At 39.3% G+C, this 23,400-nt stretch overlaps 1 protein-coding gene across 1 annotated transcript in view; it reads right to left on the reverse strand.

The window, feature by feature from the left end:
• Positions 1-508: 508 nt before the first annotated feature.
• The window catches only part of BDP1 (B double prime 1, subunit of RNA polymerase III transcription initiation factor IIIB), a 47,995-nt gene continuing 25,103 nt past the window's right edge, over positions 509-23,400 (reverse strand). Inside the window, exons 25-42 of the mRNA XM_053409130.1 lie at positions 22,905-23,110; positions 21,782-22,004; positions 20,686-20,879; positions 19,892-20,276; positions 18,963-19,070; positions 17,432-17,465; positions 16,657-16,740; positions 15,453-15,768; positions 14,505-14,662; positions 14,049-14,202; positions 13,397-13,562; positions 12,065-12,116; positions 10,314-10,512; positions 9,140-9,365; positions 6,536-6,578; positions 5,230-5,524; positions 4,019-4,250; positions 509-2,753 (exon numbers count right to left, since the gene is read on the reverse strand). Of these exons, the coding sequence (XP_053265105.1) occupies positions 2,631-2,753; positions 4,019-4,250; positions 5,230-5,524; positions 6,536-6,578; positions 9,140-9,365; positions 10,314-10,512; positions 12,065-12,116; positions 13,397-13,562; positions 14,049-14,202; positions 14,505-14,662; positions 15,453-15,768; positions 16,657-16,740; positions 17,432-17,465; positions 18,963-19,070; positions 19,892-20,276; positions 20,686-20,879; positions 21,782-22,004; positions 22,905-23,110 (3,198 nt within the window). The 3' untranslated portion in view covers positions 509-2,630. The remainder of the gene's footprint in view (positions 2,754-4,018; positions 4,251-5,229; positions 5,525-6,535; positions 6,579-9,139; positions 9,366-10,313; positions 10,513-12,064; positions 12,117-13,396; positions 13,563-14,048; positions 14,203-14,504; positions 14,663-15,452; positions 15,769-16,656; positions 16,741-17,431; positions 17,466-18,962; positions 19,071-19,891; positions 20,277-20,685; positions 20,880-21,781; positions 22,005-22,904; positions 23,111-23,400) is intronic.

Below are 23,400 nucleotides of genomic sequence, written 5' to 3' on the forward strand. Positions count from 1 at the left end.
CTCTGACTAGTCTCAAAAACTGACTGTCTTAACAGGGATCACAGTCTGTAGACACAGCTAGTTCTCTTAGACATACAATTTGTTAAAGCTAAATCACTTGCAATTTTGCAGAAAAACAAACTAGTTCTAAACAAAAACAATTAGGACAAATCTTTTAATTATCTCACTATCTCTACAGACAGGCACTGATCTGAGCCACACTTGCTCATATTCAGGGAAGCCTGACAGTTAAGTCCAGTCACGAACAACTCTCGGGTTGCAACGCTCATCTCACTTTACTGGCCGAGAGAGCCAATGTTTGTCCGCAGACAGTTTTTCCTGGTCATGTGGCCAGCATGACTAAGCTGCTTCTGGCGAAACCAGAGCAACGCAAGGAAACACCGTTTACCTTCCCACCGGGACGGTACCTATTTATCTACTTGCACTTTGATGTGCTTTCTAATTGCTAGGTTGGCAGTACCATTTACTGTACCCTACATCACCAGCCTTTAAAGAAAGACTTAACAAGTTCAGTGGTACAAAATTATTTATTCACATAATTTACATATATAACACAAGCGCTACTAGCGCTTTCTTTGAAATAGAAAGCTTCCACAGGAACATTACACACAGTTGAGAAAAAAAAAGTGTGTCACACTTTCCAGGACAACAACCCCTTATCATATTTTTATGCAAATGAAATGCTCTGTTTCTGAACCCAGCATATTTAGTTCCCTTCTGTCATTAAATATATACAATACTCATGAAAGAAATATGCATGTTTTAAAGACGTTTAAAAGGGATAACCAAGAAAACATGGTTTACAGTGAAAGCTAATAGGATCGATTGTTCTTTCCATTTAGCAAGGAAAGATAAGGCACCTTCTAGCTGAGCTTTTTATGTGATTTCTAAAAAACAATTAGTTTTGTTTTGTAATTTAAAACAATTCCAGCAAATTACATAAAAACGTATTTCATTATTTCAGCAGCCTCTTGAGTGTACATAATTTGAGAGTACATTATATCTCCTCCATGTGATTAACATGAAGTAACAGCATACTGGAACGGATTCCACTTTCTCTGAGTCTGTTGATCTAAATTTATATTTGGTAAATTATTCACATTTATTTGGCGCTCTTTTTTTGTTGTTGTTCTATTTAGGGCTTCAGATATGACAGAATTGAAACAAAATTCAAATGCTCAAACCAGCAGCCAAATATAGACTTGTTAGTTTGAAAATTAAAATACTGGGCAACATGCAATCGTGTGAATGGACATTTACTTGTGCAATTGAGTTTCCCTTCTTTTCTTTTCGACTTCACCTGCCCAAATCTGCTCCAGAGGATAGTCCAACCTACTTGAGCAGATTTGGATAGAATTTGGACAGTGTTTGTTCTGGCGGAGAACTGACACACTTAGTGGACATCCACTGATTTGCTACTGATAACTATATGATACACCTTTAGAAAAAGTGAAGAGTATTTTAATGCTTCTATTATCCAATTTAATAACATAAGTAATTTTGTTTTGGGATGATATATGTCACAAACCAGATGATTTGGGAAAGAGAAACAGCTACAAAATTGTATGCTTAGTTGGACAATTGCAAATGAGAACAACTACTTCCAAGTATTTGCAAATATTAATATTTATGGGGAAATGTAGAATAAAGTTATATTCAATTGCTAATTGTAGTAAAGGAGATGAGCAATATTTGGTATCCAAATCACTAGGTTCAAGAAAAATGCAGAGAAAATAGGACACCTTTCTCAGAATGAGCACAACTGATTTAGACAGGTTTCCCCAAAAATGTCGCATGGAAGTTGTGCCTTTTAGCAAAATCATCGCCAACCAAGGCTATAAACAGGGAAGGATAAGAGTCAAAAATCTAAACTGGTAACAAAAGTGGGGGAGGGAACCAGTAATAATCATGATATATTATCCTTTTATATTTTGGTGCTGATCTTATTCTTGAACATCCAATTCCTCCTTGTCAGTGGGTGTTTGATGGGTTGTTTTATGCTTTTCATTGTTTTTAGCTTTTTCATTTAAAATTTAGTGCTTAGAAGATGAGTAATATTCAATTCCTCTTTTATCTCCAGGACAGAACTAACTTGGCATAGTTAAAATTTCTATACATTCAACTTAAATAAATATTTTTTTCACGTTTATCTCTGTACATTGAAAAGAAATTAAACATTACATTTTTGAACAAATTCACATAGGCATTTGTTATAAAATAATAAGATTAATAAGATGACTAAAATCAGAACTTGGCTTATTTTATGATCCGCATCCCATAAACATTTACTTCACAAAAAGAAGTAAAGATAATTTACAGCCCCCACAAACATGAGCATTATCTTTAGATGGTGTCTGCTCATTCTTCATGGCATTTCTCCAGTGTAGCCATGCATCTAGAAACTACTTGTACCAAAATAAAACACAGATCTGGTGCTGTTCTTGCGAGTATCTTGGAACTTAAGAGACTTGTGTTTTCTTCAGTGTTTCCAAATGATAGATTATTCATAGTAAAAGAAAAATAATCCTGCATTAAATGTAAGGGCCAACTGAAAACTTGTGACTAGTCAAAGGCATTACATTACTGCTACAATGCATTCTTGGATGCCAGGCATTTGATAAGCTCCTCAGTTATTCTGAATCATCCACCTCCATAAAAATATCACTAAAGAAATATTCTGAGATCCTGGTTGGTTCTTCTTCTTTTTCCGGCTCCTTAGTAATACCTTCCTTTTCAGATATCTCAGATAAAATCTACAAGAAAAACAAACAGATAAAAGCAACAGATATGAAATATGTAAATGTTAAATGTATGCCTAATAAACTAACATCTGCTAGGAGTGCATGATTTTGCTCACATGTTTCAGAATATAATTTTCTATACAAATCACACTGCAATAGCTATTCTAAAACATTTTTTAATGGATTGAATCCAAAAGTGGCTCTTGCTTGAGAGTCTGTCCATGAACAGAAGTGCTTTTGATCCAATGGAGAATTCTACTTGGAGAGGAGGCAGAGAAGAGGTGGGTTGTTTTTTTCCAATTTCACATGTCCTCTGCAGCACCATGCAACACCTCTCACTGTTGTGGGAGTGTCTCCAAACTCTTCAGAGCAGATTTGTGGAACTGGGGGTGGTGGGGGGGGTCAACCAACAAAAATTGTTGGCTCCCATTAGTAGTCTCTTGGAACACTCTTTCTGTGACAGGAGCTCTTTTCAGGGAAGCTTTAGATTCAACCCAATAAAGAAGAGATTCCCTTATTGACTAAAGAGGTATAGCCAGTAGTCTTTACATCAGGGGTTGAGAAATGTTGCTCAACTACAACTCCCATGATTCATAACAATTGGCTATGCTGGCTAGGGCTGATGGGAGTTGGGAGTCCAACATGGGCCACAGGTTCCCTGTCTCTGCTCTTCACTGATTTGAAGTAATTCAAACCTTGCTTTATCACGATGTAAAGCCACAAAGCATACACCAGACTGCACACGGTGACATGGTCTTTAAAAAATACCTTCTGGAGAAAAGCATTTATTTCACTCTCTGCATAGGTTTTTGACACAGCTACAGGGCAATGAAGTTTTGTTTCTGGCTTAATTGTTTACTTTTCCATGGACACCATGTTTGTTTGTTTTATAAAATTTATACACTGCTTGATTGTAAAAAAAAACCCTTTAGAGCGGTTTGGAGCCTACCGTATATGTTTCTGGAAGAACTAAGTAACTAAAAGACCAAGGAGGTTGTGGAGAACTAATTACTGTTAATTTTTTATAAATAAGTTAAACAAAAATTTGCTTGAGATTTAAAGACAGGCAGTGCCTTTCTTTAAAAGGCCATGCAGTTCTACGCTCCATCAGTCACAAAGTGAAACAATTCATACAAAATATGGCCTAACTACTAAAGCACCTTTCTGTGTACAACACAATGAGGAATGCACTAATAAATGAAGAACAGGACATTATCTTACGAGCTGCGGAGTTCAACACACTTTAATAGATGATGTGTAGATATAATCATGCATACCTGAACAGTAGAGGAGCTTCCATTCTCACAGTTAGAGGTTGATGGAAACGAACTATTTTCTTGAGTATCTTCCTTGTTGTTTGAGGACAACTTTGGAAATTCAACAGTGCTTTCAGAGACCAATATATGAGGTTCCTGGAGAGGCTGTTTACTCCCTTTACTAGTTACTTCATCATCACTATTATTATTTTTGCAAATTAAAGGTAAAAATCCCAGAGATCTTTTATATGACCTGTTCAATACAAAAATAATACAAATGTCAAGATAAATTGTCCGACATATGGTGATAATAATGAAAGTTTTTTTTAAAAACCCCACAACCCTCTCATGGGAATCACGGAATTGTAGAGTTGGAAGGGACCCCATGGGTTATTCTAGCTCAAAGCCCAGCAATGCAAGAATCCTGCTAACAGTTATCCATGGGTGGGCTTGAGCCATCAGCCTTCTGGTTAACAGCCAGATGCACTGACCCATTGTGCCACAGGGTAACTAAGACTTCTTAAGATTGATTTTAAAAATAAAACAATAAAACGCTTTCCCCTCATCTGGATTAACTTTTCTTCTGTACAGTGGTACCTCGGGTTAAGTACTTAATTCGTTCTGGAGGTCCGTTCTTAACCTGAAACTGTTCTTAACCTGAAACACCACTTTAGCTAATGGGGCCTCTCACTGCCGCTGCGCTGCCGGAGCACGATTTCTGTTCCCATCCTGAAGCAAAGTTCTTAACCTGAGGTACTATTTCTGGGTTTGCAGAGTCTGTAACCTGAAGCGTATGTAACCCAAGGTACCACTGTATATGGTACAGAATTGGGAGCTAGTCAACTCCTTTGGTGGTATTGCTACTTGATATTGTGTTCATGTGAGGTTATTCTACCGCTTGCATTGGGTTTACATAGTACTTTAGTCTCGTCTGCACCTTGTTAGCAGTAAAGCAGGTTGATGCAGACCTTAGTGCATTGGTAAAGGACCCCTGGATGGTTTAGTCCAGTCAAATTCAACAATGGTGTCTCTGCTTTCAGGCCAACTCTGCAGTTTAGGTATGCTGGTCATGTGGCCAGCATACCTAAACTGCATCTGGTGCAATGGGACACCGTGACAGAAGCCAAAGCGCACGGAAAAGCCGTTTAGTGATGAGCACATGTGGCTGTTTCTACACCACTACAAATCGGGGGAGCAGCATAGCATACTAAAGACAGCTACTAAATAAGTACCTGGATAATTGTGGTTTTGGAATGACTGCTGTGCCTCCAGCTTGCTCTGATTGTACAGATTTACAGGTTTCAACTGAGTTTTTCTGTTTTTCACTTGTTTCTGATTTTCTTGCATGGAGTGTCCTTGACACTTGGTCACCAGTAGCAGCTGCTTCATCAAGGAGCCCAGCTCCTAAATTCAGAGAAGATTGAGGGTTCTCTCTTTCCATTACTTTTACCTCCGTAGATTTAGGTACTGGTCTAGAGGTGGAGGTGGTTTTCTTCTTTGAAATGTTCGATTTTCCTGACTTTTTCCCTTTTTTAAAAAAAACGACAGCAAATACAAATAAATAAGCAAAAAAATATAGAATCTGCTACTTGTATCTGCTACAGGGAAATTCATTTTACTCTATACAAAAGAACAAATTTGTCTCATTTCCCCACAAATAAGATATTCCCACAGAAATAGACATTCAGTAGCATCAACACCAAGAGACAACAAGTTCTGTGAATCCGAAAGTGGCTATAGATGCATTTCTCAAACAGCATCTGCTCAACCACACAGCACACAAACTACTTTTGAAACTAGAGGGTGAGTTTCCAAATCAGGAATCAGGTGGGTACTGACAGTTGAGTGCTTCTACCTACATCTTCATCCAAGCTCACCAGCTGCTAGCATCTCTGGCTACTGCAATTGTAATAAATGTTTTATTGTTGTTTTACTGATGTGAATCTTTTGTTGTTATATGGTATATTTTTATTTTACTTATTGTCATGTAAACCACCACGGTATTTCTTTGAAATGAAAGATGATATGTAAGTAATTTAAAGAAAGATGTTTCTGATCTGGACGGAGGAATACCTCAAGGCCTGCCTCTCCCAATATGAACCAAGCCAGACCCAGCAAGCACCTGAAGTCCTTCTTTGAGTGCCTCCTCCATGAGAGATCTGGGAGGCCTATTCTGTGGTGGCTCCCCGTTTGTGGAATGCTCTCCCCAGAGAGGCCCGTCTGGTGCCTTTTTATGCGCCAGGCAAAAACATTCCTCTTCTCCCAACCCTTTGGCTAATTAAACATATCTAAGGCCTTTTAAACTGTGTGAGGTACTGTTTTTGTTTGTTATTATGTTATGTATATTATAAACTGCCCCGTGATATTCGGATGAAATTTAATTAATTAATTTGGTATAGAAATTTAATTGATTAATGTCTGCTGTTAAAATAAAAAATTCAATAATGCATTTGGGATGCTGGCGTACATCAATAGCTAACTATAGAAAATCACATGTTCCGTGCCTTTGTATGTGAAAACAATATAAATTTCACCTACCAGCAGCTTTCCTTGGTATACAACTTGATTTCATAGTGGTGCCCTGCAAGAAAGGAAATATGAACATCCGTATAAGTTCATTTTCAGAAATATGATTCAAAAGGACAATACAATTGCTTCTATTATTTAGACTGTGAAAGAACAGGGATTAAACTTTTTAATGATACATCAACTTCATTTCCTGAAGTAAGGCTGAATTAGTATTATTTGTCCCTCAATATATTTCAGTACAAGTGAATTAAGATAACTGGCTAAGGGTAAATGTGTTAAAACAGTTTACAAAATCCTCCATCTTGAATGGAAAAATACTACAGTGGTACCTCGGGTTAAGTACTTAATTAGTTCCGGAGGTCTGTTCTTAACCTGAAACTGTTCTTAACCTTTAGCACCACATTAGCTAATGGGGCCTTCTGCTGCGGCTGCGCTGCCGGAGCACAATTTCTGTTCTCATCCTGAAGCAAAGTTCTTAACCTGAGGTACTATTTCTGGGTTAGCGGAGTCTGTAACCTGAAGCATATGTAACCCGAGGTACCACTGTACATCTATTTGGGGATTCAAGATAACATCTATGCCAGTGGTGGACTTCCAAAAATTTACATGATGAACTAATTCATTTATGTACTTCCTGACCTAAACACTGCTTCCAGAAAACCATTTGGATTTGGGTTTTCAATTAATTGTTTTTCTAGTATCTACTCTAAGGTACAGCAGGTTGAGAGGAGACTATATATATATATCCACAAAATTTGTCTTGCAAAAGTTCTATTGTATAAGTGGAAGTCTGCTGTGCTAGCAGAAACGCAATGTTGGACATGACCCCATGTTTGTTCCCTGGTTCTCAAATGATTAAACATGGGGTCATGTTCAACACTGCTGTTCTGTTAGCACAACAGACTTCCACATGCAACAGAACTTTCCCTTCCTTTCATGTGCACCCTCAAAATCTGCCCCTGAGAGTTAGAGGACCTCCTGGAGCAGCTTTTGAGGGTGCACAAGGAGATGAAAGGAAGGGGAAGTTCCACTGTGCACCTAGAACTCTGCACACACAGCACTGGATGCAACCCATAAAGTGGAAAACTAGGGTTTTATCTAATGTTGCACAAGTGGGGTTCCAATGGCTCAACAGGACTTTTACTCTCCTCCTACATCTCCCCCAAATCTGCTCAGGAAGATCTCCCAAATCTTCAGAGCTGATTTTGATGGTGCTCAGGGGACGGGGGGGGGGGGAGGAAAATCCCTTGCGCACATTTAAGCCTCTTGAGCCAGTAAAGCTGCAGCTTTGTGTATGACCCCTAACACACAAGAATTACTCTACAAAATACAGTAGAAAGATAACAAATGCCACTATTATCTTTAATGTGACTACAGCAAGTGATGTCTCTGGGGACCAAAATGTAGACGTGAGCTTTGTTAAAAACCAAATTATCGTGGCTGCCTTCAAAAAGCCTTTCTCATTAGCCATTTCCCTCTGTTTTAATTCATTTTAAAAATATTTCATTACAAAATCAGTTTAAAAAAAAGAGGAACAATTCTGATATGGTCTGGATTGGATCACAAGAACCTTTTGGCATCAGAGCATGGGGAAGTCAGGACCCCCCCCCCCAATTATTATTTTTTGAGAGACTTGTTTTCAGAGGCATGGGTGGCGGGAGCAGAAACAGCCCTTGGGCCACGAGTTGGGCAACCCCTGCAGTATACAATCCAGTGATGGGGTTTGAATGCAGATTAAACTAGAATGAAGAGGCACTGTATTACCTCTTGCACAGTCCTATAATCCACTCTGTGATGAAAAGATTTCTTTCAGAATTGTTAGGAAAGTCAAGAATCCTAGTCAAATTTCACAGAAACTGTCTTGCTGCTCACAAATGGTGATGAAAACAGGTGAAATTTACACTGGCTTTAGCACAAGCTAAACAAATATTGCTGGTTTTTTATGCACTTGACTGTGCCGGTCCCAATCTGTGTTCTTTTGAAACTTTCAGGTTGTTTCCATTTTGATTTGATTTTGCTGATTCTTTCTGGTTAGATTCCTTGTATTTAGGTCCCTGGGCTGGTCATAGGCTTCTGCAAAGATTTATAAGGCGCCCACTATGCCTGTTTGTTTAAACAGATAGTGTCATTTAACTTTTGTACTGGCTTTCCTATGTGCATGTACCTAACAATTCTCCAAATTAAACAACCACAAAATATAAATACAGTGGAAACTAATTCTCAACTCAGTAGCCAAATTCTTTAACACCTGTTCTCAAAGTTCACAAATGAGTGGTTTAAAACATTTGTTAATTTTAGATTTCTTCTTTGTAATAAATACCCTAAATACATTTCTCAAAATGGAACGGACTACTGTGCATAAGAAAGCAGTCAAAAATCAGAACATCCTAAAAAAATAAGCATGTTGTTTTCAATTGCAGCACTTCACCATAGCGCAGGGTTCTTAAAAATGGACTCTTTTCTATTGCTGCCATCAAAAAACAGCACTGAGACAGATTAGAAGTGCTTTCTCCATCCTTTTTTCATGCAGCCTCCCAAGTTTTCTTCACTCAGGCAACAGATACCGAACCCAAAAGATTCTAACTTTTGTGATTCTCTGAATTAATCTCTGACCTTATTGGTGCTTTCCAGGTTTTCCCCTATGGGAGAAGACAGTTTTTTCTTCTCAGGGGCATTCCCGCTTTCTTCAAGGGCTTCAGCATGCCTTTTCAGATTCCGCCAAGAGGTTGAACCAAGCTCTGCCAATTGTTCCAACGAGGCTTCCAGCAATCCTTCTGCCCTCGCACTGTTGTCCAAAGAGACAGCATTTTCTTCAACAGCAGCTGTTACGGATCCAAAGCTGTACAAAGTTGCCATGCAAAAGTTGTGAAATTAGTGTTATTTAATTCAATGTAAATGTATACCTGAAGGAGTGTCTCCATCCCCATCGTTCAGCCCGGACACTGAGATCCAGCACTGAGGGCCTTCTGGCGGTTCCCTCATTGCGAGAAGTGAGGTTACAGGGAACCAAACGGAGGGCCTTCTCGGTAGTGGCGCCCACCCTGTGGAACACCCTCCCTTCAGATGTGAAATAAGCAGTTATCCTATCTTTAAAAGACATCTGAAGGCAGCCCTGTTTAGGGAAGTTTTTAATATCTAATTCTGTATTGTTTTTAACATTTGATTGGGAGCCGCCCAGAGTGGCTGGGGAGACTCAGCCAGATGGGCGGGTTATAAATAATAAATTATTATTATTATTATTATTATTATTATTATTATTATTATTATTATTATATTAAAGCTCTCATTAATAGAAATAATTTAATGCCCTTTGAAAGCTGCAATGCTTGTCTCCTATACTTGGCAGAGGTTTCACTTAGTCCAAGTAACTACTGTATGCTTAGGACAGAGCAGTAAAAACTACTCTTTTCCTGAAAGTCGCTCCTTGCCTTGAGCTCACAAGGAGACATTCTGTCCTTTGACAAGGTACAGTTCTAATCAGCTGGCAGTTCTAATAGTTTTATCATGAATAACTTGGCTGACCACAAGAAGAGGGGAAACATAGAGCCTACTTCATGTTCCCACAAGGAGAATCCCCTCAAAACTTTCATTTGTTAAAAGGGCAAATTCTCTTCCATAATATCCCTTTAAATCAGGCATAACTAATTTTATTTCAGCCAGAGGGCTTTATTCCCATCTTGGCCAATTCTATGGGAGCTGCACACTCATATTAGGGCACTACCATCTCCAGTCTTAAGTACACCCAACAAAAGAACATCAGTTCATATTAAAATATAATGTTACTTACTCATCTTCTCTTGCCACTTCTGTGGAGTTCAGATTGTCTGGGGTAAAAAAAACTGGTGCTGGAAGCAGCTGTTCAGACGTTTGTTGTAGCAAACCGGATCCGTCACTGCAATTCTCTGAACCAACGGAGATTTCCACCAATGTTAAAATGAAGGTTGGCTCCTCTCCCTTCGGATATTCTTCAACTCCAGCACTAACTACTAAGATATACATGTGGGGGAAATAAAAGATTAATAATATATAAAATAACATTGTTCTGCATGCTGTTGCTCTCTTCAAAAACCCTTGCAGTATTTTTTCTTTATTTTCACAAGTAAAGTGATATGCAAGTGCTGTAAGAAGAGATTAAGGTTGCTCCATGCTCAGCTACATAATGAATACAATCCTGGGCTGTATCCAATGGTGTTCAAACAGATAGCAAACTTTCACAGCAGATCATCCCTTTCTCTGCCCCCTGCAGCCAGCCTTGATATACGATTGATAATTTGTACATGATAATAATGCCATGTACAAATTCCCTTCTTGTATGTAAGCAGTGGCAACTGTAACACATATTAGAGATATAGCCAAACAAATGGAATCTATATATCTTTTAAAATCAAATGTAATTAGACTACATTATACATTTTATAATGTGCCAACTCCAATTTTTATTCCTTAAGTATTTATGCCTCACCTTACATTTATAAAAACATTCCTGACAGCTTATTAGTATAAACATTAGCTATTACCAAAATTGCCGTTTTCTTAGTATCTTTTGTGTCCACAGAAGCAAACGCAAAGAAGCCTTATGTACAATGTTGAAGAACTAGTTATAATTAATTTTATCGCTACATGTAGTAGGGAAAGAAGGATTGCTACAGGCCATTCCAAGTGCCTATCCCACTGAATCTCCACATGTGGAAATCTTGTTTGCATAGCGTCTCGTAGCAACACATTCCATGCACATAGACTCAAACTGAGTGATCAACATCCCACATAAAACTAGGAATTTGACAGCACAACTTGAATTCTACAAACTGGATTTTTCAAGAATGCACAGTACATAAGGGAGATGCCAAGTGTGGCCATCAAGCAGGCCTAAAGGCAAGGTCAGCAAGCTGCAGTCCCATGTCCCAGCCGTAAAGGTAAAGGGGTCCCTGACCATTAGGTCCAGTTGTGACCGACTCTGGGGTTGCGGCGCTCATCTCACTTTACTTGGCCGAGGGAGCCGGCGTACAGCTTCCGGGTCATGTGGCCAGCAAGACTAAGCCACTTCTGGTGAACCAGAGCAGCGCACGGAAATGCCGTTTACCTTCCCACCAGAGCAGTACCTATTTATCTACTTGCACTTTGACGTGCTTTCAAACTGCTAGGTTGGCAGGAGCAGGGACCAAGCAATGGGAGCTCACCCCGTCGCAGGGATTCGAACCGCCAACCTTCTGATCGGCAAGCCCTAGGCTCAGTGGTTTAACCCACAGCGCCACCCGCGTGGGCAATAAAATTAATCAGAACTGGTCGTAACAGTGTTTCAAAGGGAGAACTCTTCAATCTTCACCAAAGCATTGATGTATAAGCCCATTACATGCTTCAGTCTGAGACATCTTAATGATACCTAGTTCCGGGGGAGGGGAGGTTATGATGATCCACATTTGCATTTGTCTCTTCTTCTTTTTAATCTAACTTGTAAATGACAAGTGCATAACAAATGTTTACGTGAAGCTAGTTCCCTAAAGCAGCAAATATGTGATCATAAAACAGTGTAAAATGTACCTGCTGTCATCTCTGTGGTGGATGAAATACTGGAACACTTGGCTGCTTCAGTCTGGCAATTAAAAAAATCACAATAAAAATCACAAGCTTGCCAAATAACACTAATGCACAGAAGATAAAGGGGAAAATAAAGCAATGAAAAATTATTGATAATTTCTTTAAAAGGAAGACATATTTTTATCCATGTTGTTCCCCTCTGCCAAGCCACCTGGCAAGAATGTTTTAGAAGAGTGGAGTAAAAATCCCTTTTAAAATAAATAAACATGATCTCCTCCTTTGAAAGAACATCACTAAGAAATAAAGGAAAGAGACTTGGCAAAAGTTGTAACCCAAAAGAAAGAATATTTGACTGGAAACATGTACTATTAGGAAATAAAATCTTGCTTATAAATTTACCTTATAACTACATGGAAACGAACAACTTTGGCCTATAGCACAATCTTTGCCTGAAGTGACTCACAGAAAAGATTGCTCAGTAACTCAAAGAAATTCCTTCAATTATTCTAATTATTGAAGTGTTCATCCAAACCCACAGAGCTTGAGGCTGCTTCACTGATGACATTTTCCTACAGTATTTTTGCACATTTACAACAAAAGTTAGTTTAAATGCTTGTCAGAAGAACAGTCTGACATGCCTTTTGTGTTAAGACCATTAAAGACAAATCAAAAAAGAAAAGATGGATCAAACCCCAAATTCAAAGCAACATTTAAAAAAAGAAAAAAGAAAATACAGTTTAGCAACAAACAAGCAAGGATACGGAAACCATTTGTGGAAAAAGAGATCTAGTAGGAGGAAAGAATATCCTGTCCTGATTCCAATAAGGAACCCACAAGGCAGCAATACAACTGCAGTGTCACAGATAGTCCTAAGTGACTAACGTGCTCTAATAAAGGCTGAGAGGTGACCTGAGGCCTTATGACACACAGTCTACCCCCTCAAGCCCGACCTCCGCTTGTTCAAAAAACAGTCTCTCTTGAAGGGTCAGTCCAGTCCAGTTCCTCAGCCAGTAGCGGTCTTTGGATTGGCCAGCTCCTCCTGAGAATGAGGGCCAGGGCCATGAATGAGACATAGACAGACAATATACATATAAGCAGGGGTGTCGTTTGTGCAATAACTATCAGGAACACTCAGAATGTACTACTGTATTCAGAGTGGCTTCTATCTATAAGGGTTCTCTTTCTTTCTTTCTTTCTTTCTTTCTTTCTTTCTCTCTCTCTCTCTCTCTCTCTCTCTCTCTCTCTGTGTGTGTGCGCGTGCGCGCACGCTTGAAGCAGCTTCCTCCTTTTATTCTCTCCCTTAAGGTAGCAGTTTTAGTTATATAAAATAAATACCTGTGCAGGTTCAATTGCCAACAACTGGTGCTCAGCAGGAGCAGAAACTTGGCCACTGATGTTTGTGCTGCAGCCACCGGGTGTTTCAGGAGGGTCTGCTTCTGGAGAAACTTCTGGAGCAGTTAACAGTGATGCAACTTCCCAAGTCTCTCTCGCCGTGTTGTCTCTTTGGAAAAATTAAGCCAGTTTCACTTCATAAAATGTTTATCAGTTAAATGTTTTCATGCTGCATAGCTTTGAAACAAATGATGCCAGGTTTACAGTCACTGTTTGTCAAAGTGATTAAAAGTACTATTAACCGTTCCATATATAAGTTCAGCTAATAAAAAATACAATGTCTTAAAGTGTCTTCCTCAAGTATCTTAAAGATGTTTTATTATTCTCACATCTCAAAAGTTACTTGGGTGAGATGATGTGGCTTAACAATTAAAGATGCTATTTTCCTTTCTTTTCACTAAAAAATGACACCCTCTTTAAATATAGAACCAGTAAATGTGCAGTTGCATATTTCCCCATAATTCTAGTCAACTATCTACTGGATATGCTCCTATTCTATAAAACACAATTTACTACATATCTCACATACAGCAGCTCAAGATATCTAAGAGAGAAGCCAAAAGTACTAGCATGTGAAAATTATTAGTGTTATTACCTTTCTATGTTGTCTTTCTGCATGGCTGGACCAGAACTTGGAAGCTGTAGATTATGCTTCTCTGCAGAGCTGCTCTTAGTTAGCTCATTCAATTTGAGATTCTTTTCCAGTTCAACTTTCTGCTCTTCTATTGCATTGTCTGACACCTTCTTTTCTATTACTTTAGACATTAAAACACCACTCAGTATAGTTTGCGGAATAAATATATACTATTTTGGATGAGGTTACAACATTGGCAGGGCATCACATCACCTAACCCCCAGCTGGAAGGATGAACAGACAGACACAGGTACCTACAGGTTTCGATGCACATTTGGGGGCCGGAATTTAGGAAAAATGAAATCAGATATTCTCAGAAAACATCTCCACAAGCACAGAGTACAATTTCTGCACGGGGTAAAGGATTCGTAAAGTCCAGATAACTAAATGCTTTAAACACAAGAACCAAAAACTTACCATTCTGGATTTCTTCAGATTGTTCAATACACGGATCAACATATTTTTGAGAAGCATTCTTGCTCAGCCTCAGACTTCTGTTGAGATTTGGTTTAGGCTTAGGAAATCTATATCTTGCTTGTTTGGATGATTGATCTCCTTTGGATGACAGTAAATCACTGCAGAGAAACAGAAACCACCAATGAATACCCCTTAATTCCAACATTTATCCAACAGAAATAGTCAAAATCTTAGCTAGCAATGCAACCAATCTGGAAAAGGCATAGGAATGTCTGTGACAGTTCACTTCAAACACCTTGGACGCAACCAACCGCCCCGCTTCAACTAGCTTTAACTAGACAAGAAGGGCAGAGGTGCAGAGGGCATGTGGTTGGACACATTAGTGCAAGAATTTTGTCCACATCATCAGGCCACGATTCCATAACAATTGGTCAGATGTGGCACTGGACACCTTGACCAAATTTGCCATAATAGTGGCATCCAAGTCGCTACAAAGTCAAGGGGCTTTATCCCCCAAGTGTCTTGTCAAACTAATCACAGTTTGTTAAAGGGGAATCTGGGATAACTAATATTTGGATACATAGCAAAAAAAATGCCAGCCGAGCCCTTGAGGATGTGGCAAATGCAGCAAAGTATGTCTTCTTTGCTGTCTTCACCACCACATGGCAAGCACAATTATATGTCCTAATGTGTTTGGGCAGCTTTAGAGTGAGTGACCTAGTCCTAAAAATCATAGACTGAAGATGAAGAAGACTATTCAGGATACATAACACTATATACCTATGTTGTCCATTTACCTATATTTACATGGGATGGCTCGAAAAGATCAAGTTAGAATGGAGAAGAGCTAGGTGATATCATGCTATCATGGTAAAGCTTCTTACAACCTAAAGAATGAGGAGGATTCCTAACTAACACAATCAGATTTTTAAATAGAACAATGCAAACCTGCTGATTCTAGTTGTTTCCTCTGAGCATGCTTCCAAAACTGATGTGCTGCAATGCTGTGCAGCAGCTTTATTCGTATTTTTTGAAAGTGATACATTAGTTGCTTCCTGTAAGTAAAGTTCCAAGCCTGATGCTTCAACAATATGATCCTCTGCAGCAGTTACGTTTGCACTGACCGAAGAAAGCGATTCATTTTCTGAAGGGGCAGGATGTTGCATATGACAATGGACTACACTTTGCTCTTCGTTACACTCATTTGAGAAGCTATCAGTAACATTCATTTCATCTTTACTGGGAAACTCCTGAATTTTTTGTTCTTTTTTTCCACAAAAAGAAAAAGTTGAAAATAATTAAATTCTTAATTTATGTATAACAAACATTTATACTATGCAATTTCAGTTGGGACAATATAAAGATTACAGTTTGAAATCCTAATTAAATGATACATTTTCATGTCTAAATTTCATTAAATTACAGCACTGCATTTTGAATGAAAAATACCCATGAGATTAGAAACGCAGAATTCTACAACTGGAATCCATTTTGCAGCTAAACCAATACTTTTATTTTACAATATTTGAATCTTGTGCGAAGTCTGGTTCTTTGGTTAAATCGAAGAGTACCTATAATGATGTTTAGGGTCTACTAGATACTTCTTAGTCCAGATCAGATGGACATCCTTCAGACATTTTTAGTGGCCAAAAGACTGTAATGTAATGTATGACTAGCGGAAATAATGTAAAATGGTCCCCAAGTGCAAGTTTCATATTTCACTTCTTCAGTAAAAGCATCCAACACTTATCACTCTCTTTCTCTTTGTCTTAATAAAAAGTAATTTTTTTAAAAATGGAGCAGACCTCCTGGAAATAAGAACCTACTACTGTCACCTAAGTATAGAATCCACAAAATATACCGTGGCTAACAATCAGAAGTGGATGGCCTGAAATCACAGTGAAGAGGAGACAATTTGGTCTTCCCATATTTAAATAGTGCATGCTTTTAAAACAAACTTAGTTTGGTGTTCAGTGCATGTTAATTAAATATTGCAAAGGAAAAATAAAATAAACTAAAATCTTAAAAAAGAAGTATATAACCTTTATTTCCACCCTCCAAAATAATCACAATGCTATAAAAGAATAAAAACAATACAAAATCCATTGTACCACTGCTATACCAAAGTGCTATATGATGATACTGAACATACCTTGGATGCCAATGTTTAACTGGAACACTGGATCTCTCATAGCAAGTAAAGTCATGGCTGCTTCGGTACTTCCATCACTAATCCCTGAAAAATGTTTACCAAACAAAAGCCACCAAAATCAAATTTTGTTTCTCTAATACACCCAAACTGCTTATGCTTGTCTTAAAAACGATTACTTGCTTTTGGATCATCCTAGATATTAAAATCAGTTTCTAACATGTGCATCCTTCAGCATCCCTCATTTACAAACCATGAAAGTGGTTTCAAAGTTCTTGTTTTACAGTGCAATCTAATATGCTTTCTACTCAGAAGTAAGTATTGTTGATTTTCAGTGGAGCTTACTCCCAGGTAAGTGTCTATAGCAGCATTTGCCAACCTGGTGGCCTCCAAATGTTTTTGGCGTACATTTCTCGTCAGAACCCAGCCAGCAAGGCTGGTCTTTCGGACTGCAGCCTGAGTAGTTATTTTTTTCTTTAGTGAATGAGAGACTTGAGGATCTCATCTTTTAAAAACTTTTTTTTGGTAAAGATCATTATTAATAAAATTCACAAATTTAACTTGGTCTCAATGGTACATTTATTTACGTATAGTTTTTTTACCCTTCATTCAAAACAAGGCTCCCAGTGGCCTATATCCATCAATAATAAGACAGTTCCTGCTAGAAGACATGGCCCAAAAGGAAAAGGAGGAAAATCAAACGCATAAGAATTTCATAACTACAAGCTTCTTTAAATGGCTATTCAGTTGTTCAGTGTCAACAACTTGGACCATTTACCTGCTTTCTTTTCTTGATCCTCTTGTGCAACCACCTTAGATAAAAAGAAACACGAGTTAATGACTGTAGTTCTGAATCCCTCCCCCGCCCCAATATTAAATTAAATTCTACAGATCAGCTTTTTCATTTAGCATGGATAGTGACAATAACAGCTTGACTGGCATATCATAAGCCACATTTTGTCATAAAGCATGTTTTAATCATGAACTTGCTCCCCTATTGCCACATGGCTCCACACTCTCCACACAACTCAAACCAACCATATTTTGGCTTGTTGTGTTGTTCAAATCTGGATCATGGTTTGCTTGTTTCAATCAAACCATGCACAAGGTTCATTTAATGTTTATTTCATGTTTCATGTACCGTATTTTTCGCTCTGTAGGACGCACTTTTTCCTCTCCAAAAATTAAGGGGAAATGTGTGTGCGTCCTATGGAGTGAATGCAGGCTCCTTGGCTTCAGCGATAGCAACGCGAAGCCTCCGAAGCGCAGAGGGAGCACTCCCTCCGTGCTCCAGAGGCTTCGCGTTGCTTTCGCTGAAGCCTGGAGAGCGAGAGGCGTCGGTGCGCACCAACCCCTCTCGCTCTCCAGGCTTCAGGGATAGCTGCCTGAAGCCTTCGGAGCGCAGCACGAGTTCTTGCTGCATTCCGGAGGCTTCAGATTCCTTTTGCTGAAGCCCGGCTGGAGAGGTTGCACGCGGCTAAAAAGGAAGCCAAGACAGTGAGTGAAATCCATCCCGCTCGCTGTCTTGGCTTGTGCCATAGCTGCGCGCAGCCCATCCGGCAGGGAGAGGTTGCGCGCAGCTAAAGAGGAAGCCAAGACAGCAAGCGGGATCCATCCCGCTCGCTGTCTTGGCTTCTTTGCTCTTTGGGGCTGGGGGGGAACCCGGACTTCCCCCGGCAGCCCCAGCAGCTCTGGGAGAAGCAGAGATTTTTTTTCTTGATTTCCCCCTCTAAAAACTAGGTGCGCCCTATGGTCCGGTGCGCCTTATGGAGCGAAAAATACAGTATTTCATGTTTGTTTAAATGAACCTGGTGCATCGTTTGTCTGAAACACGTAAACCATGATCCATATTCAAGTGACATGATCAGCCATACTATGGCTCATTTGAGCCACGTGGACACCTTGTGGAGAAGCAGGAAGATACAAGCCACACCAGGAGGAAGAGCAAACAAGGCCTACATCAGCACAAACAACAAGGCTACACACTCCCACAGGTTTGCCTGTTATCATGCCATACTGGAATGGTGTGCTATATGCATTATCTGAGTAGATGAATATACTGCTAAAAATAACTCAGTTCCTTAATCAGTATTGCCACTCCCTAAAACATTTGCTTCTCATCTTGCTTAAGGGAGTGGGGATTATTCAAGTGGCATCACAAAAGTGTAATATCTTTGCTAGCCTTGCTCCCTAGTCATGCAAATGATACGTTAACTGTCCTAAAGTAACAAGAACTAAATTATGCTAGAGAAAATAAGTTTTAAATACATTTAAGGATATTGCATAAAGAGAGAAATCAAAATACTTACATTTTGTGAGGAATACAATCCTTTGTCTGTCTGAATTACAGGCTGAGCATCTACATTCAGTTCGTGAGACAGAAATGGCTCATCCGCAACATTCTCATATATCTCAAGCTGTTGGGCAGGGAAGCATACCAATTCAGTTTAGCAGTTCCCCAAAAGCAAACACATCCTGAAAAAGGATCTAAGAAATGTCCTTTGTGCATTGTAACTGCTTTCTGCACACTAAAATATATTGGAAGTGATGGCATGATATATTTTCAGATGCAGTGGAGATGCTATATGTTTCACAATTCTCAAAATGCAATTCTTCCTAAAAGAGGCATAAGCAAAACCTCAATGGGACTTAAGTATGCATGCACTCTTAGGAATAGGAATATTTAGATGAACAATTGCTAATGGGAGAGGGGGCCACGGAAGGAATGGACAGATAACATCAATAAAATGTTGAAGAAATAACTTTCTTAAGAACAAGTCATCAGATTGCCAGTAAGGTAACACATGGGAAAGAATTCCATGTCACAGACTATGACTGAGGCCAAAAAACTAAAGTCATGGCAAGCAATTGGCCCCATATTGTATAACGTAGACCATCTTTGTCATGGCAAAATGATCCATCAACTCTTCTCCATTAGCTGTTCTTTCATACTTGACAATAAAATGTCTAAGACCCTCAATTTTCTACTTTAGCTTAAAGGATGCTGAGCAGCTATCTGTAAGTATGACCAATCAGAGACACACACTGAACTGGCACATCTGCAGTCATCCCTTTACAGCAGGCATGATGCAATTATAGCTTTCCAGATGTTATGCGACTGTAAATCCCATAATTCCTGACCACTGGGCATGCTGGCTGGGCCATATGGGTGTTGGGGTCCAAAATCTGGAGGGGCACTTGTTCCTCACCCCCCACTTTACAGGTGTTTCAGTCATACCTCTTCCATTGTTTCCTCAATCTGAACAGGAACTGGATTTGGAGATCGAAGCCCTTTAGGAACAAACACTGGAGCTTTGTTTACTTCCTCTGGTGAAAAGCATTCAACTTCATAGTCTGGCTCAAAGTCATCCCCATCATCGTCATCATCATCCTCTTGCTGAGAAGAAGCTCTAAGAGTCACCAGGTTGACCTTTGAATTCCCATATTCCTTTTTAGCATTCTTGCGAAGGACTGGTTTTGAACTTCTGCCTCTACCAACATTTGGTTTCCCCTTTTGGTAGTGTTTCCCCTTTTCACTTAGGTCATTCTCACATTCGGAAGTGAAAGGTGTTATTGATCCACTTATATTTTTCCTCTGTTTCACTGTCCTTCCCGCTTGTTTTCTAAGTATAAAAAGACATTTCGTTAAGAAGAGTCCATTGTAAAGGGTGGAAAAGACAGGGTGCGTATTTATGTTTCTTCTGTGGTGAAAAAAGATGACAATCAACTCTTTTTTAAAAAGATACGAAACTCTTACTAACATGTTTTTCCGTAGGGGCCTGCATTTACATTATCAATATGGACTAGATGTTCGAGTTTTATTTATTCATAGAAGCATTTATGTTCCAGGTTTCCATTTAATACTGGCATCCCAAAACTCGGCCCTCCAGATGTTTTGGGACTACAATTCCCATCATCCCTGACCACTGGTCCTGTTAGCTAGGGATGATGGGAGTTGTAGTCCCAAAACATCTGGAGGGCTGAGTTTGGGGGTGCCTGATTTAAAGAATAGTGTTCAAAGAGTAACTTTACCCTTTTATTCTTTGAGATGCTCTCTCCTGGACAGAATGGGCCTTAGAGGTTTCTTTCTTGATTTGACTTCCACTCCAAGGGGACTGTTCTGAGGAATCACATTTTCCAGAGTGCCCGTGTCCTGTTGGGGACATCGTCTCAATACTATCTATGTGATTTCTTTGTCTTGATTCAGAAGATGACGTGGAATTGTGCTGGAAACAATACAAAATTGTGCCAAATTTAATACGTTAAACTCTTCTGTGTTCTTTCAGATCTCCTACCCCTCCTTTCAATTCCAGCTTTAAACAAAAGCAGACAACCAGATTCTTTAACATTCAGGTAAAACTGAAATAATTTGAATAATTTTAAATTTTATCTAAAATGTTGAAATAATTGTCTTTCTTTTCAAAATGTCTAATTTATTATCTAAATTATATCCTGCCTTTCCACACTGACACTGAAGGTGGCTGTTTTAACAGCTACAGAAAAAAAGCCAGGTTATACTAGTTGATTTATATCTGTAGTCCATTACTAATTTTGGTAATGAAGTGGATAGTGTGCTAGGTCTGCAGAGTGACCTCTTTTGCACGTAACTTTAAACTGCAGTTAAGCTTAACTGTGGTTTAAAAGGTGAACACCAGGCCAGTGAGGCTACCACTTTAAGAATACTAATTAATGAGAAAGAAATGGAGAGAGAATGCTACAAAATCTTAATTTTGTGTATCTTATTGCCAAAGGAGCCATAAAAAAGAAAGCGGGAGGCAATCTCAAGGACTTTGAACCTGAGAATAGAATCTGCTAAAAACAAAACACATACACCTTGGGGATTTCCTGGCTTCTCCTTCCTGATGCAGCTCTATGTGTCCCCTGAAAACCCCTCCAAAGGGTTCCCTATGACACAGGCCACTGCATCTGGTGGGTGGGAAGGGAAGGGAATCCCTTTCCATGACTGGGTGCTTTCCACTCATCCTAGGATTTCATTGCTGTTCCCATGCTGCTGCAGGTGATTTCAGACAGCATAAAAGCAGTTGAACACCAACTTCTTTATGAAAATCCAATATTGTCAAAACCATTTAAATCAAAACATGATTTAGAATTCCTGATCAGGGCTCACCATTAATGTGGGTGTTTTCCCAGATTTGCTGTCGCTTGGGGTTGTGTTGCTTTGTGTATTGCTTCCAGTTTTCTCTTTGGTGCTGACTTCTCCTTTTGAAGAGGCTTTTTTCTTTTTAGCTGCTTGGGCTAGGTTTGGTTTTGGCTTCTGAAGAGGACCCCTCAACAGCTGTGTGGATTTTATGCTTTTTGAAAGACTCGCTTCATGAGCACCAGAGATATCACTGACCAAAAAGAAAAAGTAACAGCAAAACAATTAGATCATTCCTGTATTTAGTTCTTCCTGAAAATGTGTGTGCGTGTGTGTGTTTTTGTATATCTACCTTTTATTTTCTAGAGTCTAAACCATATTAATATTTTTTCATTTAACAACCCAGAACCAATCTTATAATAATTATAATAATAATAATTTTTATTTATACCCTGCCCTCCCCAGCCAAGGCCGGGCTCAGAGCGGCTTACAAGCAATAATAAAAACAAGTTGAATGATTACAACTTAAAAACATAATTAAAATACAACATTAAAATATTGAAACATTAAAATATTAAAATGTAGCCTCATCGCAGGAGGAGAAGGAAAGGAAAAAAGAAAGAGAGGGAGGGAATCAAATTGGCTCCAAGCCAAAGGCCAGGCGGAACAACTCTGTCTTACAGGCCCTGCGGAAAGAAATCAGATCCTGCAGAGCCCTAGTCTCATGAGGCAGAGCGTTCCACCAGGCCGGAGCCAGAGTTGAAAAGGCCCTGGCTCTGGTTGAAGCCAATCTAACTTCCTTAGGGTCACTAGGGTGTTGCTATTTATGGACCTTGAGGCTCTCCGTGGGGCAAACCGGGAGAGGCGGTCCCGTAGGTACGAGGGTCCTAGGCCATGGAGGGCTTTAAAGGTCAAAAGCAGCACCTTAAATCTGACCCTGTACTCTACCGGGAAAGCACTGGGTGAATATGCTCCTCCTTAGCTCCTCTACATGAACCCAATAAGTTTGTGGTAGTGAGAAAAAGTAAAAACAAAATCCCACCCCCACCCCTCTGGCATGGTTATTTTCAGCTTGGAAATCATTGAAAGTTCTAATAACGCTTGATATAAAGACTTGGGTTCTCAAAGAAACACTTATTGAAAACTATTTTACCTTTCTGGGCGATCCAGACACTTTCCTTCAACATCTTTAGAAACAAACATTTCTTTTTGGTCTTTTGGAAGTTCGCATCCCTGTGGCTTCTCAGGACAATCAATTTTCTGCTGATAAATATACCTTTCGGGTGATGGGGCTTCACTGGATTCTGACAGTTCTTTTTTCTCCAGATCACCAAGGGATGCCTGGACATTGACATTATTCTTGATTTTTTAGAACAAATACGCTTGTCAGTTTAATAACAGAGCAAACATAACCCTAACAACATAGTGCTCACCCCCTTGATGTTGCTGGTCTCTAAGTCCCATCAGCCCCTACCAACACAGCCAATGATCAGAAATTATGGGAGCTGAAGTCTACCAACGTCTGCATGGCATCCCTGCTCAAAAGCTTCATCTGGATTGTGATCCAGAAGTCAGTGTGAACTGGAATTTCCCTGTAGAGTCTTAAGATGGTCGACTCTAAGAATTTTCTGTTTGACTTCTGTCTGAAT

Source organism: Podarcis raffonei, chromosome 11 (genome assembly GCF_027172205.1).
Source record: "Podarcis raffonei isolate rPodRaf1 chromosome 11, rPodRaf1.pri, whole genome shotgun sequence".
Lineage (NCBI taxonomy): Eukaryota > Metazoa > Chordata > Lepidosauria > Squamata > Lacertidae > Podarcis > Podarcis raffonei.